Here is a 17,711-nt window from a genome sequence, read left to right on the forward strand (position 1 = left end):
TCAACAATGATTTTATAGAGTAAACCATAAGTTTTGACATAGATAATAATTACAGATACAACGCTATGACAGATACTACAATATACAAATAGTAATTCAAAATAATGTCTAATAATACTATAAAAATGTATAAACTAATACTAAACTGCCTTGCGTTGCAACAAAACAAAAAAAAAAAATATAGGATCGAGCTAATTAAATTTTAAAAATTATGCATCTTATTATAAATGTCTGGACAGACATGAAGGTTGCAAGGTTTTTGTCTTAGAGTTTGTTTAAGAATTGGACATTTAACAAAAAGTAAATACGCTTAATACCTCATACATTCCCTGCTCCTTGTGATATTTCGAGATTTTTTCCCGAAACCCTTCCCAATTCTTTTGACCCCTAAATTAAACAAGACTCAAAGTTGTCACATGTTTGTTAAATAACTTCATTAATATTCATGGGATTTATTCCATATTACACAAGGAATAAAAAAAGATCACTTCTTACAATTTAATGGTTTATTGAATTATATAACACCTTATTATAAAACATAAGCTGGTCCGTGACATCCACAACCACAGCTACCAGTAATAGTAACTGTACCAGCAGCTGGCAGTTCCCCAGTGAAAAGCACACCCCCCAGGATCGGTACTTGCCCAGCTACAAGTGTGGTACCAGCGACTGGCATCTCACCAGCGACAGCCACATCGCCAACACCAGCGCCGCCGTACGCAGCAGAGAAGGTATTGATACCAGGGGCAACGATTTCAGCACCCAGACCATACGCATTAGTTGCGGGATAGCCAGCGATGCCGGGTGCGATCACCTCTGCGCCCAAACCGTACGCGGGATTTCCATAGCCAGTACCAAATGGAGCTATTGTTCCTGGGAGCAGAGCATCGTATCTAGCTGGACCAAGACACTGGCCGAATACGTTCTGTAATTATTGTAAGTTAATCACAATTTGTTTAGAAACTTAAAAACTTTAGTGCAATGTATTTGTCTCATTTTTTTTTTATAATTGGATAGGCTTGCGTTTGACTATTTCACCTGACGTGAAGTGAGAATGTGGTCTAGGATGGAGCACGCATACCTAGAAGCAGCCTATTCACTCGCGACTTAAAGATCCCCAGATTGTAGCTATCCGGAAACACAGACGCTGGTAGAGAGTTCCATTACTTAGCCGTACGCATCAAGAATGTACTAGTGAATAACTTAGTGCGTATAGTGGGTATGTCAACCATATAAGGGTAGTGTAATGCAGTGCGTCTGCCTGTACAAAGGTTGAAGGAGCAGGGAGGAATCAGCTCATGAAGTTCCTGCGCATACTCTTCGAAGTGTACCCGATAAAAATGACTCAATTTAGATAAACGGTCAATTGTAAAGATACGTGAAAATAGCAGTCTAAATGTTTATAATCTTTATTGAAAGCCATTAACGCTAAAGAAGAAGAAGAAGTTTATATTCTTGAAAACTGAGGTAGGGCAGCAGGCACCTATACCTTACCTTCTGTAATCACAGCTAAATAATTTTAAATTATAAATAGCTTTCAAGCAGTGTTGTGTTGCTGTTGATGGTGACCAGAGCTCCTGGGGGAAATTGGGGGTAGGGTCAACAACGCGCATGCAATGCTTCTAGTGTTGCAGGCTGCGGTAATTGCTTACCATCAAGTGAGCGCTTGTTTGCCGACCTACTTATAAAAAAAGAAGTTTTTTTCTCTTACCTGAACCAAGCATGTTTGCATGCAGAGAAGGAAAAAGGCAAAGGAATACATGTTTGTTTATAATAAAAGAATTCGAATCGAATAATTTACAAACGATCTCACAACTCTTTATATAGAAATAATTCATACACTTTTTTATTATTAAGTAATTTAGATTATCTGTATTACATAAAAGTATAATGAAATTATTGTTTCGTTATAATTTTGATGGAATGTATAGCACCATATTGTCAAGTATTGAGGTAGGGTACAGCAGGAGATATCTTGCTCAAACTTTGGAGCAGTCTAATTGGGGAAATACCTCAACCAGAAGGTCACGGATAAAAAATACCGCTCCCAAGGCACGTTGTATTTCTGTGGTGAGTAAGGTAGTCAGAGTTATTGGAGATGAGGATAACGGGGTAGGGCCAGCAACGCGTTTGTTGCTGGTGTCAAGTGTGATCTAAGGCTACGGTAACCGCTTATTATCAGGCTGTAAACTTATTTGTATTCAAACCCTATTGGTATTAAATCTAAGGTATGTTTATTATTGTGGAATTAGCTGTGTACTAACGATACAAATAACGTTCTTTTTTTCATATAACTAGGTCGGCAAACAAGCGTACGGCTCACCTGATGATAAGTGATTACCGTAGCTTATAGACGCCTGCAACACTAAAAGCATTGCAAGCGCGTTGCTGACCCTATCTCATATTCCCCCCTGGAACTCTAGTCCCCTTACTCACTAGCAGGGACACAACACTGCTTAAAGGCAGTATTATTTAGCTGCGATCTTCTATAAGGTCGAGGTGCTTTCCTACTCGGGCTGCTCCAGAATTTGAACAGGAAATTTTCTGCTGTGCCAAATTTCAACCTCACGATGCTCACCTGCGATAAAAAAAAGTTTGCGATAAGACAAGACATTGAAAAAGTTCTAGAAGCCTAATGTTATTATACACGGTAGTCTGTTATTACATACTACCACCAACTCAACCAGCCAGTGACATTATAATATAATACAAGCAATAAGTTTTTATATATATAACCGCTTATATAAATTGCAAATGCTATGTATTGTAGGTTGAGACATATATCAATATGCCAAAAGGAACCATCAAAAGAACAATAAAAATTGGTATAGAGTAATAGTAAATAGTCAAATAAATACGAGTTATCAAAGATTACTCAAAAAATAGTCAAAAGATGTCGATCAAATTTTAATGGGACTACAAAACAAGCATCAGCTTTCGATTAAAATAAAAGTCTTCAAAATTAGTAGACCCAGTGAAAAGCTATGCGGTATAATACAACGTAGATCTTCGTAGATTCTTGAAATTCCCCCTCATTCCTCTTCCTTTTATACTAAATCTTTCACTGTTCAAGCTTCTCGATTTTGGAATTCTTTACCCTGGCATATTAGACGTGTACATCATTACAGCCTATACAGTCCACTGCTGGACATAGGCCTCCACAAGTTTACGCCAAAAATAACGTAAACTCATGTGTTTTGCCCATAGTCACCACGCTGGGCAGGCGGGTTGGTGACCGCAGTACTGGCTTTGTCGCACCGAAGACGCTGCTGCCCGTCTTCGGCCTGTGTATTTCAAAGCCAGCAGTTGGATGGTTATCCCGCCATCGGTCGGCTTCTTAAGTTCCAAGGTGGTTGTGGAACCTTGTTATCCCTTAGTCGCCTCTTACGACACCTACGGGAAGAGAGGGGGTGGCTAAATTCTTTAGTGCCGTAGCCACACAGCACGTGTACAATCGCTTTCTATTTTTAAAAAGGCTGCCAGGAAGCATTTTCTTGATATTCAACCTGAATAAAATTATATATATATATATATATATATATATATATATATATATATATATATGTATGTATGTATGTATGTGTTTGTGTATGTATATGTTTATATATATTTATGTATATATGTATGTATATGTGTATGTATGTACGTATGTATGTGTTTATGTGTGTATGTATGTATGTAAATAAGTAAATATATTCAAACGTTTATGTCTCAATTTGTACACCTACACTGACACAATACCATCTCCTCTGCCCCTAGGTTGCCTGGAAGAGATCGCTTTTTAGCGATAAGGCCGCCCTTTGTGCCTGATGATACTCTGTTTAAGTCCATAATATGTATTATTTCTGTTTTGGTGTACAATAAAGTGTATTGTTATATTATTTTGTTATGTAGATCGAGGAAAAAATAGTCAAGTACGCATTAATAGATATAACTCGAAAAGTACTTGTAAGAGCTAAATTAAATTTATTTGGAACGACTTAAAACACACCGCCTTTCGATTCATCCTTAGAAAAAATTTCGATCCATCATTAGAAAAAATCATCGAAATAAAAATAGTCATAAGCTCTAAAATGACATACATCAAAAAATTAAGTCAAACTGACAATCTCCTACTTTTTTGGAAGTTGGTTAAAAAGAGAGATTAATTGTCTCAAGCAACTGAGAACTCAAAATGTGGAACAACAAACATCCCGTTTTACGTATTAATTATACTCTCTTAAAATCTGGAGCAGCCCGACTGGTGAAGAACCTCGACCTTATAAGATCACAGCTAAATAATACTGCTTTCAAGCAGTGTTGTGTTCCTGTGGTAAGTAAGGGGACCAGAGGTCTTGAGGGGGATTTGGGGTAGGGTCGACAACGAGCTTGCGATGATTCTGGTGTTGCAGGTGTCTATAAGGTACAATAACCGCTCAGTATCAGGTGGGCCGTACGCTTGTTTGTCAACCCAGTTGTATGAAAAATATATTTAAACTAGCTGACCCGGCAATCGTTGTCTTGCCGCTAAACGTTATTAAAAATAGGGGTTGATGATAGAGGGTTGAAAATTTAGGGTTGTATGTATTTTTTAATGTTGTATCATAAAAAAGTAGAAATTAAAAATTTTGTCTAAAAAATAAAAAATAAAATTTAGGGGTGGACTACCCCTAATATTTAGGGGGATGAATAATAGATGTTGGCCGATTCTCATAGATACCGGATAAGCACAAAAAATTTCATCAAAATCGGTCAAGCCGTTTCGGAGGAGTATGGCAACGAAAACTGTGACACGAGAATTTTATATATATAGGATTAACAAGCAATAGTGAAGTTGTACTTTCAGTACACAATAGAATAAAACGCTATCGACCTAACGACAGGTTTCACAACACAATAAATATTTACAAAACGTTTCTGAAATGTTAGGTAATTGATAATTTTCGAAGTATATAAGTTTAAATTTTCTACCCGAAGATCATTCAAAGTTCTGGGAACCTTCAACATGTACAAGAGAGCAACGATCATCTGCGCTTTGGCGCTTATCCAGGTATATATAAGTACTTTAGCTAAAGCCTAATTTCTAATAAAATACCTTTAAACTTGCAATGAGTAAAATTTAAAACGAAGTAATCCATTTTAATAATTCTTTTTTTTATTTATCACGATATCATTTAAAATAAATGAACAATAGCCATTTAAATCAACGAAGATAAAACTGTATGATTAGTCCTCTCATACTTTCTTCTCATATTTTTTTGAAGCAGCTAGTAATTTTTGCATGATGTAAAAAAAAAATCATATTTACATTACAAAAGTTGACTGATTCACTTAATTCCGTTAAATATCGTAAAGCTTATATCACTAATTAACTAATTTAATGTATCATTTTCCTGCTGATAGAAAATAGAAAATTTAAAAATTAGTTTATCTATTACAAATGTTTAAAATATAAATCTTTCTTCTTTATAAATTTAGTATCGATTAATTACTATTCAAATCAAATTTTCAGACCATCACTGCTCAGTGCATTGGAGCATACCCCGGATATGCGCCTGATACGCTTGCTGCACCTTACGGCCGTTGCATTGGCGCGCCCTTCGCTGAAACCGCGTGGGCAACTCCCTACGGAATTGGAGAAATTGAAGGTTGGGGTTTCGGAGCTGGGCTTGCTCCCGCTTCCCTTGCTGCCTCCAATGGTGCTGGACTTGCCGTAACTAGTGCTTCAGCCATTGCTCCTACTGGTGTCTCAGTACTATCTGAGAACGCATACGAAGGTCCTCTAGGTGTTACTGGTACTGTACCATTCTTAGGAGTAGTTGCTTTGGAAGGTGCTCTACCAACTGCCGGTGCTGGAGCTGTCAATTACGCCTGTGGTAACGGTGACGTGGCTATCTTAGCTGAGGATATAAATTCTGTTGGCTTAAACGCTCCCTTCGGATTTAATGCTTTAGCGGGGCCACTAGTTGCATACGATGGTTTGAATGGACCTTATGGAGGCAACGCTTTACTGAGACCTTTTGCATATGATGGTGTTGTAGGACCTGCCTGTGGTGCATACGGCTATAATGGTTTATATTACTAGTAAATGAATTATGATATTATATACAAATATATAATAAAATAAAATTGTTTTAAAGCATTATATTATATGTTATTTTATAAAAAACAAAGCCTATTCAAAATGGTAGTAGATGTAGCTAAATAAATTAATACATGAATAAACTGGATTAGTCTGGTAAAGCCCCATTGCTGGACAAAAGTGTCTTTTTAATCGAGGAGAAAGCTTCAAGCTTAATCCATCACACAACTACACTACAGGTGCCGGTAGATGACTTCACTATTATGGGTAACAATCCCTATCAGGTATCTATGATAACAACCGGGCTATGACCAGGTCGAGTATACGTATGTTTCGGATATCAAGTAAAACTGTCCATTCGTAAGGACTTATACTCAGACCAGAAACTGTAAAAATACAAATATCTGCCCAAAGTAGGATTCAAATCCTACCGCTACCACCTACGTATTTTACAAAGGTAGATTAGGTAATGTACCTAGTGTTATCTACCAACCTTACGCTTCAGCCTGTAATATCCCACTACTAGGCATAGGCCTCTTTCCCCATGTAGGAGAAGGATCAGAGCTTAATCCACTACGCTGCTCCAATGCGGGTTGGCAGATATATTCCCTACTATGAGTAACGATCGCTATCAGATGTACTTGATAACACCGGGACCGACGGCTTAACGTGCTCTCCGAGGCACGGTGGGGAGACCCACAAGGACTGCACAAACACCCAGACCACGGCAAACACCTGTAGGACCAATACAAATGTTTGTCATGTACGGGGATCGAACCCGCAACCGCCAGCGCAACAGGTACACTCTATGGTTGTGACCGTTGCACCAACGCGGCGGCGTTGCAGCAAACTGAACTTAATCACAACATGTAATTGAAATTAAATCCTAATATCTCGGTAGAAATTATTTTCCTATTCTATCATCGGCATCATTAAATATTTCAATAAATAAAATCAAGTAATATCCCAAGTGTATGCCGAGAGAAAAAAAAGCCGGAGGAAAGACCTCTCGGTACTCTTATAAAATTTAAAGTCATATACAATACAAGACAAGAAACGAAACAGTACGACCATGAAATGATCAGGACAAACTGGAGACAGCCAATCGTGTGTGCTAAAACCACCACACGCCACCTGCTCACAATATTTGTAGCTGTCTCTATTTACAGGGCGGGTCATATATATAGTCTGGTCGAACTTTATTTAATCGCATGCCTTTTTAATAGATAATATGAATCAAATACCGTCCCCATTACATAAAAATAGTAAAGCGAAGTGAAAATTCAACCATCGTCAGAAGATTCCAGGTTCGAATCTTGGCAGGTTCGCCATGTAAAGGATGGGTGTTGAGAGAGAAATTAAAGATGTTGATAGTTCAACGATCATATTTATTATCTACTCAAAATACATGAGATATTATAACTTATTTACTAAGACAAACATAATAGTTATCTATCACTACACTACAGGTGATGCGCTTGCTTATAAATCATTATTTTACTTTATTTTAGAAAAAAATAAATATATACATATTTATATACAAACAAGCCGACCTGTGCCCAGTTTGTTGGGCGTTCATTATTATTATATTAACCAAATAACATACTTTAAAGAATAAATTTTATAGCACTTAAATAAATAATATGTTGCTCCAACGCCATCTAACAAAAATCGAGAAAACGTCGTAGATAGACTAAAATAAGACTAATTTAATAACGTCGAAAGACTAATAAATTGTTTTCTAATAGCGATAGATAGTGCTAGTTTATTTACCATTTTGATATTATATTTTAATCTTTTTCATATTTACTGAATTTTTAGCCTATGTCACTTCCGAATAGTGTAGCTTTCTGTTAGTGAAAGAATTTTCATGATCGGATCAGTATTTGCGAAGATTACCCCCTACATACAAAAAAAAATATAAAGGAGATGGATACGATTCCATACATTCTTGGGCCAAAATGTAATAAGATGAAAATGGTATCAATTAATGCATTTAGGCTTATTGATTCCTCGCTGAAAATTATCTATATTTTGGCTATCTGAGAGTGGAGTTATTAGATTTCTTGTAAAAGTGAGGTTTTGTTGCAATGTCTACAAAAAAAACCTGATCACTGAGTTCTTGTTGCACTAATGTTTGTTTTATTTAGTGAAGAATGTTTGCAAACTCATTACAAATATTAATATACACTTGAAACCATAAATAAATATCAGGAATGGACTCAGAATGCATCGGAAAACAGTAAACACAACAACGAGTGACGGACACAGTATTACTGTCAGTCAGCTGTCTAAGGTATCATTACGAATAAGATTAATTTTAAATCAATACGAAATCGATAAGCATTTTGGTTTATCAGATATTAATTGATATTTTCGTTATTAATGTAACTTTATTTAAATGCACTTTATTGTTTACAGCTTTAATTGTGCATTTAAATACCTTGAGTTAATTAACTACCGAGTGCAATCATTATCTTTTTGAATTCTGTAATCGATTATAGTTGAATCGATACCCAAATAATTTGACAAAAACTATCTTTCTCAATTTTCTCCGCTTCCAGATTCAGATTTGAGCTGGTATTTTATATTTTAAAATAAAAAAAAATATCACCAATTTTTTAAACCATATCTCTACTCATTACATTTTGGCCAAAAGTCCCATTCTCCTTTACCTATTTATAATATTAGTATAGATGAGTATATTGTTTATTGTGAGAATTTTGACAGTGTGGCGCAGTGATCGTAACAACTAGCTGTTGCACTACCGGTCACAGATTCGATCTCTGCTGACGAAAAATAGGTCAGACAGAATTTTTCTCTATTCTGTATGGGTTGTGTATATTTCTGGGTTCTCTATTTACGATTTCAACATACTAACGGTTAAAAGTGGCGAGGAGTTAATTTAAACAAAAAGTAAACTAATGATAAAACTTTTAAAGTTAATTTAGTAATAATTAACTTTTTAAAGTATAATAAACTAGATTAAGATTTAAGTTTTTTACGTTCTCAAATAATACACAATAATAAAAAATTAAATTTGGAAAGTGAAACATGAAAATAAACAACTGTTCTGAAAACAAGAAGGAAAATAATACAAAGAAGCAGTATTTAAAAATTTATAACGTATCATAATACAAAATGTACATATGGGTCCCTTATATTTGCATTATTAATTTTATAAATTAAAAAGTTAGAACGTGCATTAGCGCAATAGGTATAATAATTACCTATAGTACCTACGTTTTGCATATAAAATGTTAATCCTATACATTTATACAAATAAATAAAATTGAGTGTCTTTTTGTAATATTAAAATAACCATTTTTTACTAAATGTATATGGGTATACAGGGTACATATATCAAAATAACATTTTAAATTTTTTTTATCTGTCTGTCTGTCGGTTTGTCTGTCTGTCTACCTGTTTGTTCCGGCTAATCTCTGAAATGGCTGGACTGATTTTGATGGGACTTTTACTGCGGATAGCTGATATAGTAAGGAGTAACTTAGGCTACTTTTATTTTAGCAATTTATTTATTTTATAACTTTGCGAACTGAACAATAGCATTTTGTTAAATTCCACGCGCATGAAGCCGCGGGCATAGCTAGTATAGTAATAAAAGCGCAGTTGCATGAATATTATGGGCTTTCTTTACCAACTTGTTTGGCTACCGATGACACGGTACTATCAGCGGCTACGTTACACTAAAGTTTGAAAAATGTAAGTACTAAGAAATACGCGCAATATTGTAATAAAGAGTGGTACTTATAAAAGAAAAATAGCAGATAAATGAGTCATCTGTACTAGGCTCGAACGGTACGCTGGCCTGAACATAATAATAAAAATAAACATTTATTCATACTCACCCACATATATGGATATACAGTCAAGATTAAAAAATAAAAATTACAACATAACAATTCTATTAAAATATAACTATATAGAAATTATGACAAATAGCTAAATTGGAAACAATGAACACAATATACAACCGAAATAAAACACAATAAAATTAAAAACAATAACAATTAAAAAACAAAAAAAAAAAAAAAAAAAAATAAGCAAAATGTATATTAAAAAAGAAATAAAGCGGCAACCTGCATAGCGATGTACATTGAAGGCATTGAAATGGATGACGCTCGGCATTTGTTGGAGTATCAAGACTCCAACGCCGATTTTCAGCGTCAACCGTAAAGAGATAGGCAGAAAGCAGTTCTTATATAAAATATATTAATAAATCTATAATAATAATATATATTGAACATTGGTACACATATAATAAGATACTAAAATTATATACATATGATAAAGCAAAACAAGTAATACGTCTTTACTTTAAAGAATAAAAAATAGAATAAAAGGATAAATAAATATATAAAAATGAATTGGTGTATTAATTTTTGTTAAGTATATAATAACACATAAAGTAACTCCTTAAGAGGAAAGGGTACCGGCTCTTTCTCCATACAAACGTAGTCGACTGTTTTCTCCCTGGATAATGACACTAGATCAAATATTTTTGTGACATAGAACTCTTTGCTGCCATGACCATGCCCCTATGTTTTGATTTTTTTCATATTCTTATTATCATAGGAATTAGGAGACTTCAAAAACTCGAAATATTGCATAATTTTTTGTACATTTTCAGACACTCATTAAAAAAAATATATGCATATTTTCAAAAAAATGAAAACATAGGGGCATAGCCAAAGTCTTCTTTTATTTTATAAAAAAAATTTAAAAAAAAATTGTCATGTTTTGAGGAGAAAACAGTCGACTACGAAACACTGTTTTGGTCAAAAATTATCTACCTAAAACGGTCTGAGCTGCAGTTGTCCCTTTCTTGCTTTTTGGGGGATAGGTCTGGGGGAGGGAAGGGTCAAAGCAATACGTATATACGCCAGCGAAGTGATGCCTCATAGTCGATAATTATATCGATACACTAGTGATGTAATTTTTAGTCGATATTTTCTAAAATTCGTATTAACAAAAATAAATAATTTCTCTTTTCATAACTACAATAAAACCGTATTTGTATATGAGGTTTTTATTGTAACACTCTGCAAACCTGGGCTAACGAAGGGTTTCGCTAACAAATAACAATGATAATTATGGTAAATAACTGTGTTGTTTGTTTTTGGTATCAAATTAAAGGGCTCAATACAAGGATTTCAAAAAAGTATATTATGATTATTATTACCGTAATACTAATAAAAAATACAATAAGAAAGTTTAAAAAATTAGGACTCTGCTCTTTCCCATGCCTATACCAAGCAAGCTGCGAGCCGCGCTTCTTTCTCGCCTCCTAGGCGAAAAACAACTTCGGGGTTTACTCTTTCCAATATTTTTTTTATCAATTTCGGAATACTCTGTAAAAAGTTATGCATAGTCAAACATAAATAAATATAGGTACGTGGCGACTTTAAAACCTCCTCTGTTTTTTTTCATCGATAAAAAATTGCTTAGTTGTTTTCTTGACATTACTGAGGAGCAGATTATTAAATTTGGTCGAATCTACGTACCTATGCGATTCGTATTTGGACTTCGCAAATAGAATCATATTTCTGAATTGCGTAAAAAACTCAAGTGGCACCACTGGCATAGCACTCCTTGGAACCCCGGGAACCTTGGGGCCCTGTATCAAAATTAGTGGGGGGGCAGGCAAATGATGGGTAAAGATTTCTCACAAAAAAATGCTTGCATTGAATTAAAATAAATATTTATTGATTATAAGTTATTACTTCCTCCTAGAATAGACCATAGTGAGTGTAGTCTGCTGTAGCTGTTCCTGTTCCATCGAAATCCTTAGGTAATTTTTTATCAGTTTTAGTTTTGAAAAACATCAAGTTAATACCTCCGGAAAACTGGATTCAAGGCTATTGAATTTTATCAGTAATAATTCCATGAGTTCTTTAATGGAATGAATGTTTTGAAATTCGGATTTTAAGCTAATTTAAAGAGCTTGTAGTTCCAAGCTGGAGAGTTATTAGCCTTGACCTGCAGCAATAGATGCGGGGGATCGTTCACTTCAGCCTGTGAGGCCAATACTATTAGTGAATTCCTATGAATCTTCCGCATCTATATGGGGGATTCACAGGCGCATAACCTGAAGAAGAGAGAGAGAGTTTACACTTCCATCATTGCGCGAACCTGAAGGCTCTCTGGCACATTATGCGAAAAAGTAAGCGAAAATTCTTTGCACTCTTTTTGCGTCGAATTCAGCTCTTGACGATGAGGGAAAAGCACCATCGAGCATTCCACGGTGCGAGCACGCGATGCGTAATGTGCACTATGAGCAGTGTCGTTTGTCGTGTTCTGCATTCTTTCGATGTCAAGAAGTCTAGTCGTGCTAATTGTATCCACCAGTGGTTTGCAACCAATGTGCGAGCTTCGTGCGCATTCTTTCCGCGTACATTCAAAGTGTGGAATGACCTGGCTAAAATTTGGGGGTTTTCAAGCGTCTAGTGTCTAAATCTTTTCTCTAAAGGCCATGGGCGACGGTAGCCGTTATAAATCAGATGGCTTCGTCTGCTTGTGTGCCCCATTCTTGTATAAAAAAAGATTACTTCATTGTTCATAATGATTAACTGAATCCCGAAATAAACGATACAGAATGTTATCAACAATTGGGCGCACGCTTGATTCGGATAAAAGGGGATTGCTTTTCAGACTTATGTCATTTCTGAAGTGAAAACTCTATAGGTGTGTATGACAGTTTTTTTTATTCTTTTTTCCAGGAAGCACAAGATTAAGTGACATTGTGGATAACATTTTACTAATTTTTGCTTACACACCTTAGGGGCCCTGTAAATAGGGGGCCCCGTATCATTGATACGGCTGATACGGCAGTAGTTACGCCCTGAGTGGCACCCAATCCCCTACTGCGGGAATACGTATATTCTCAACTTACTTTACTCTATTCTTTTTAAACCTGTTGTACCTGCTTATCTAAAACGACGATTTAAATTTCTTAGTGATTCCAATGAACGCAGTCTTCGTTCTGAGGAAAGCTTACTTCTTGAATTTCCCTCTCACTCCTCTTTCTTTTATACTAAATCTTTCACTGTTCAAGCTTGTCGACTTAGGAATTCTATAGACGTGTAAAATCGGTTTCTATTTTTAACCGACTTCCAAAAAAGAAGGAAGCTCTCAATTTAACTGTATTTTATATGTATGTTACTTCAGAACTTTTGACTGAGTGGACCGATTTCAACAAATTTTTTTTAATCGAAAGGAGGTGTGTGTCATTTGGTCTCACTTAAGTTTATTTGAGATCTAACAACAACTTTTCGAGTTATATAAATAATACGTTTTTACTTGACTATTTTCGTCGACCTACGTTGTATTATAACCGCATAGCTTTTTACTGGGTGTACCGATTTTCATGATTTTTAATTTAATCGAAAGCTGATGTTTATCGTGTAGTCATATTTAAATTTCATCGAGATCTGATGCCAACTTTTTGAGTAATCTTTAATAACGCGTATTTACTTGACTATATTTTCGTCTACCTTTGTTGTATTACATGTCGATGTAATTGAAGTCGGCTTTTTTTCCTTTGCGTACAAGTCGAACTCGGTCCACCCAGTCAAAAGTTCTGAAGTAACATATATACAAAAAAAAAGAAAAAGAAAAATACAGTCGAATTAAGAACTTCCTCCTTTTTTGGAAGTCGGTTAAAAATTAATCTGATACGTATTATTATTTTCTGTTGGTGTACAATAAAGTGTATTGTTATGTTATGTCATGTTGATCAACCACTCTTTAAAAAAATTCAATCGATTACGTAATTTGCCTAACTAAAAAAACATAAATAAAATAATAATTGAAAAAGTCGCCTTCATGATTTTTGTAAGTGTACAGTACATAATATGTGAAATTGTGTGATTTATTTAGTTATCTTTGTGTAATTATTGAATTTTTATCTTGTTCCAGCCTTTTCAATTGACTTTCTAATAGTTGTTCTTCACGCAGGCGGCTTTTCTTGTTTTATTTTTAATTATAATATTATTTTTAACCATTGTTACATCGCCGCAATTATATGTTAATTAATATATATAACCTATACCTATGTATTAATAACTGCGACAAACATGAGACATTACAAATTATATAGGTACTAAGACAAACATTTTATACTATGTATGTACTACATTACATATATATACTATACTTACACTTATACTATGTACTACATGTATACACTATAATTATGTATGTATTTCATTACCCATTCTTACACACACCTCAACCATGTAATTACATACCTAATTCATAAATAAAGTACCTAAGTATTTCGATAATTACCCACAAAAATATAGACATGTATCAAGTCACAAAGAGTATCCAAGTCAAAATAATAAAACATAATAATAATTATTTTACGAAATTCAATAATAGTAAGCCGAGTCACAGCAACACGAGGCAGAACAAATTCAATAAAACAAGCCAAATTCAGAAAAATAGCACTATGCGCTCTATGTACTCGTAGTCAATAACAAACGAAAGATGCGAATACTAAAATATCGTCAACAATTAATAGCTGAATAGCCGGCGTACGCACACTAACAACACGACAGTCACACATAGAAAAAACGGAGCGGAGATGGTGCGGGGCGCGGTAGCGGCATGCAGCGCGACAGAAACATTTTATTCAAATACCTATTTTTGAAAAGTCTCTTCGGTAACCTTTCCTCTTAAAGAAAGACAATTCCAGTTGCGCATATTTCTGTTAACTTGTGTATATATATATTTTAATACTACTTTACATATTGTCCATCATCATTAAAAGTAGACGAAGATACTGAATTTTATTCTGAACAGAGAGTTTAGACTTCAACTGATTATCTCAATTTGCATTTTAGTTCCGTTAAAAAGTAAATATCATTTCCTAGTCACCTATATCAGTCCAAGTACTAAACTTGCCGCTTCTGTTATAAGTCATGTTTTCAACTGGCAGTAAAATGTAAGAACTCTTTGAACACCAATACTTTTTTTAGTTAGGAGTTAAGTTTGAATCATTTATGAAATAGCTTTTGATTTTATAATACTGGCTAAAACTGAAAGATTTAAAGAAATAATTAAGACTGCTTTATAACTGAAATAAAATGGGAAAATTTGAAAGATACCAACACTTTTCATTTAAAATAAGGACAATAGACATTTTTTGAATATCATATCAAAAATTGACCGCTCCAGCGGGATTCGAATCCGCGTCTCCGACTGACCGTGTCGGCGCTCTAGCCAATTAAGCTATGGAACTTTAGAATCTCTAATGTGTGGCTAACACAAAAATAAAATCGTACATATTAAGGACAAAAGAATTTTTAAAGGCGTTCTAACAGCTCTTAAGTTTATTCATGACATAAAAAAAGAAAAATCATGTGTTTCCTCTTTATAATAGTTGTTATATATCTAACATGTAAATAATAATAGATAAATAATGTACGAATACTTTATTAGTTTGTTTTACTTTAGTAGTTAGTTTTTGATTGATTGGTTTAATGGCTTTCAGTTGTGCCAGAGAAGCACGGTTGATTCCGCCAATGTCACGTAGAGTGGAGAACAGACGTAGGAGATTGATTGATCGGTGCAGTTGAGATAACAGTCTCAATTTAATTTTGAAAACAGACAAAATAGTCAGACTTTCATTGTTACACCTTAGCTACTTTATTACTTTCTGTAAGGCGAACAGAAATTGACACAGAACATGAACAGAATCAACCGACATATTATATTATTTGATATACCGCAAGTTAGCTAATTTCCGCTTCCCTAAGTTCGGAAATACACAGGCCGAAGACGAGCAGCAGCGTCTTCGGTGCGACAAATCCAGTACTGCGGTCATCAACCCGCCTGCCCAGCGTGGTGACTATGGGCAAAACACATGAGTTCACGTTATTTTTGGCGTAAACTTGTGGAGGCCTATGTCCAGCAGTGGACTGTATAGGCTGTAATGATGATAATCATGAAGTTCGGAAAGTCGCACCGAATATTGATGTCTAACAGATAGACATAGTTTTTTTTCCTATTACATAAAGATGGCAAACAAGCTCGCGGTCTGTACCAGAGTTTATGGATGCCACCAACTCCAGGAGAATTGTCAGCGCGTTGTCGACCTTTTTTTATATAAAACTCGTTCGGTAAACAAACGTACAGCTCACCTGATGGTAAGCGAATACCGTAGCTTATAAATGCCTGCAACACTAGACGTATCGCAAGCGCGTGGTTAACCTTACTCCCAAATCCCCCAGGAATTTTGGTCACCTTACTCAACACAAGAATAGAATACTGCTTGATATAATACTGCTTAGTATTATTTAGCTGTGATCTTCTGTAAGTTCGAGGTACTTCTCCAGTCGGATTGCTCCAGATTTTGAGCAATATATTTCTTGCTGTGCCCTACCCAGTTGCCAGACATGCACAAAGAGAGAATGATTTGACTTATCCTTCAATTTCATGCCTCCGACTGCATATTATCTACGACGTTGCATAAAGTTTCGAAGGACTACCGCATTAATATATTTTAAATGTACAGCACAAAATGTTTGATATTGTTTCTATTTATTTCGCTGACTTTGTGTGCATATTGAATTTTTATCTTGTTCCAGCTTGCAGCAGCAGTTGATTTTCTATTAGTTGTTCTTCACGCAGGCGGGTTTTTTTTTTTTTTTTTTTTAATTATTATTTTATTTATGTCTTTTTAGTCAGACAAATTACGTAATCGGTTCAATTTATTAAAACAGTTTACATCATGTGGTTGATTAATTAATTTTTTAGGGTCAAGAGAACTGATAGCAAGCCCGGAGAAAGATCTCACTCTGCTCAAAGCAACGTAAGCCTGACCTTTAGCAAATAGGTGACTGCTTAAGTCAACAACTATTAGTTTTAATATAGTGAAATTATTATTAAAATTATTTGTTTGTATTTGGTATTATGTATTTGTTATTGATTTTATTAATTTAATTGTAAATTGGTGTGACATATATTAATTTTTATTTGTAATTTTAATTGATTGTTTTTTTTAACCATTGTATTTTATTAGAAAGGCTACACCCCGAAGTTGATCGTCGCCTAGGAGGCGAGTTTGGCATGGCATAGGCGTGGGAAAGAGCAAAGTCCACATTTTTTAAACTTTAATATTGTATTTCTTTATGAGTATTACGGTAATAATAATCATGATATACCTTTTTAAAATCCTTGTATTGTGCCCTTCAATTTGATACCCATATTGTAGTATTCGAGAAAAAAATTTTTTTTCATTAGCTACAATGGCTTCGCGCATCCGCCATGTTTGATTTTTTTTTAATGTCAAATGAACATTTGGGCAGCTAAGACGAACCTAACGATACCTCAATTATGTAAATCCGTTCAGTGGTTCTGGAAATATGAGGTAGTAAAGAATATTACATACAAACATACATACAAGATACGCGCGAAAAACATAACCCTTCCTTGGCAGTCGGGTAAAAACATAACCCTTCCTTGGCAGTTGGGTAATTAAGGAACAAAAGAAGTATATTTATCAATCAAACCAATCAAAAGAAATATGAATTCACATACATATTGTTTTCTAATATTTACGCGAATTTCCCTCATTATAATGAAACAGCTTTTTCGGATTTTATCGCCATTTCTAATGTTTTTT

At 34.7% G+C, this 17,711-nt stretch overlaps 1 protein-coding gene and 1 long non-coding RNA gene across 2 annotated transcripts; one reads left to right on the forward strand and one right to left on the reverse strand.

The window, feature by feature from the left end:
• Positions 1-4,984: 4,984 nt before the first annotated feature.
• On the forward strand, positions 4,985-6,121 carry LOC123667717 (chorion class B protein PC10-like). Its single transcript, XM_045601556.1, has 2 exons — positions 4,985-5,029; positions 5,492-6,121. The coding sequence occupies exons 1-2, from the start codon at positions 4,985-4,987 to the stop codon at positions 6,062-6,064; spliced, it is 618 nt and encodes a 205-aa protein (XP_045457512.1). The 3' UTR covers positions 6,065-6,121.
• A 1,311-nt stretch (positions 6,122-7,432) lies between these two features.
• Positions 7,433-10,411, reverse strand: LOC123667892. Its single transcript, XR_006745488.1, has 3 exons — positions 10,399-10,411; positions 7,756-7,765; positions 7,433-7,666 (listed from the first exon to the last, which is right to left on the reverse strand). It is a non-coding gene; the product is annotated as an uncharacterized LOC123667892 (long non-coding RNA).
• Positions 10,412-17,711: the final 7,300 nt, after the last annotated feature.

Source organism: Melitaea cinxia, chromosome 29 (assembly GCF_905220565.1).
Source record: "Melitaea cinxia chromosome 29, ilMelCinx1.1, whole genome shotgun sequence".
Lineage (NCBI taxonomy): Eukaryota > Metazoa > Arthropoda > Insecta > Lepidoptera > Nymphalidae > Melitaea > Melitaea cinxia.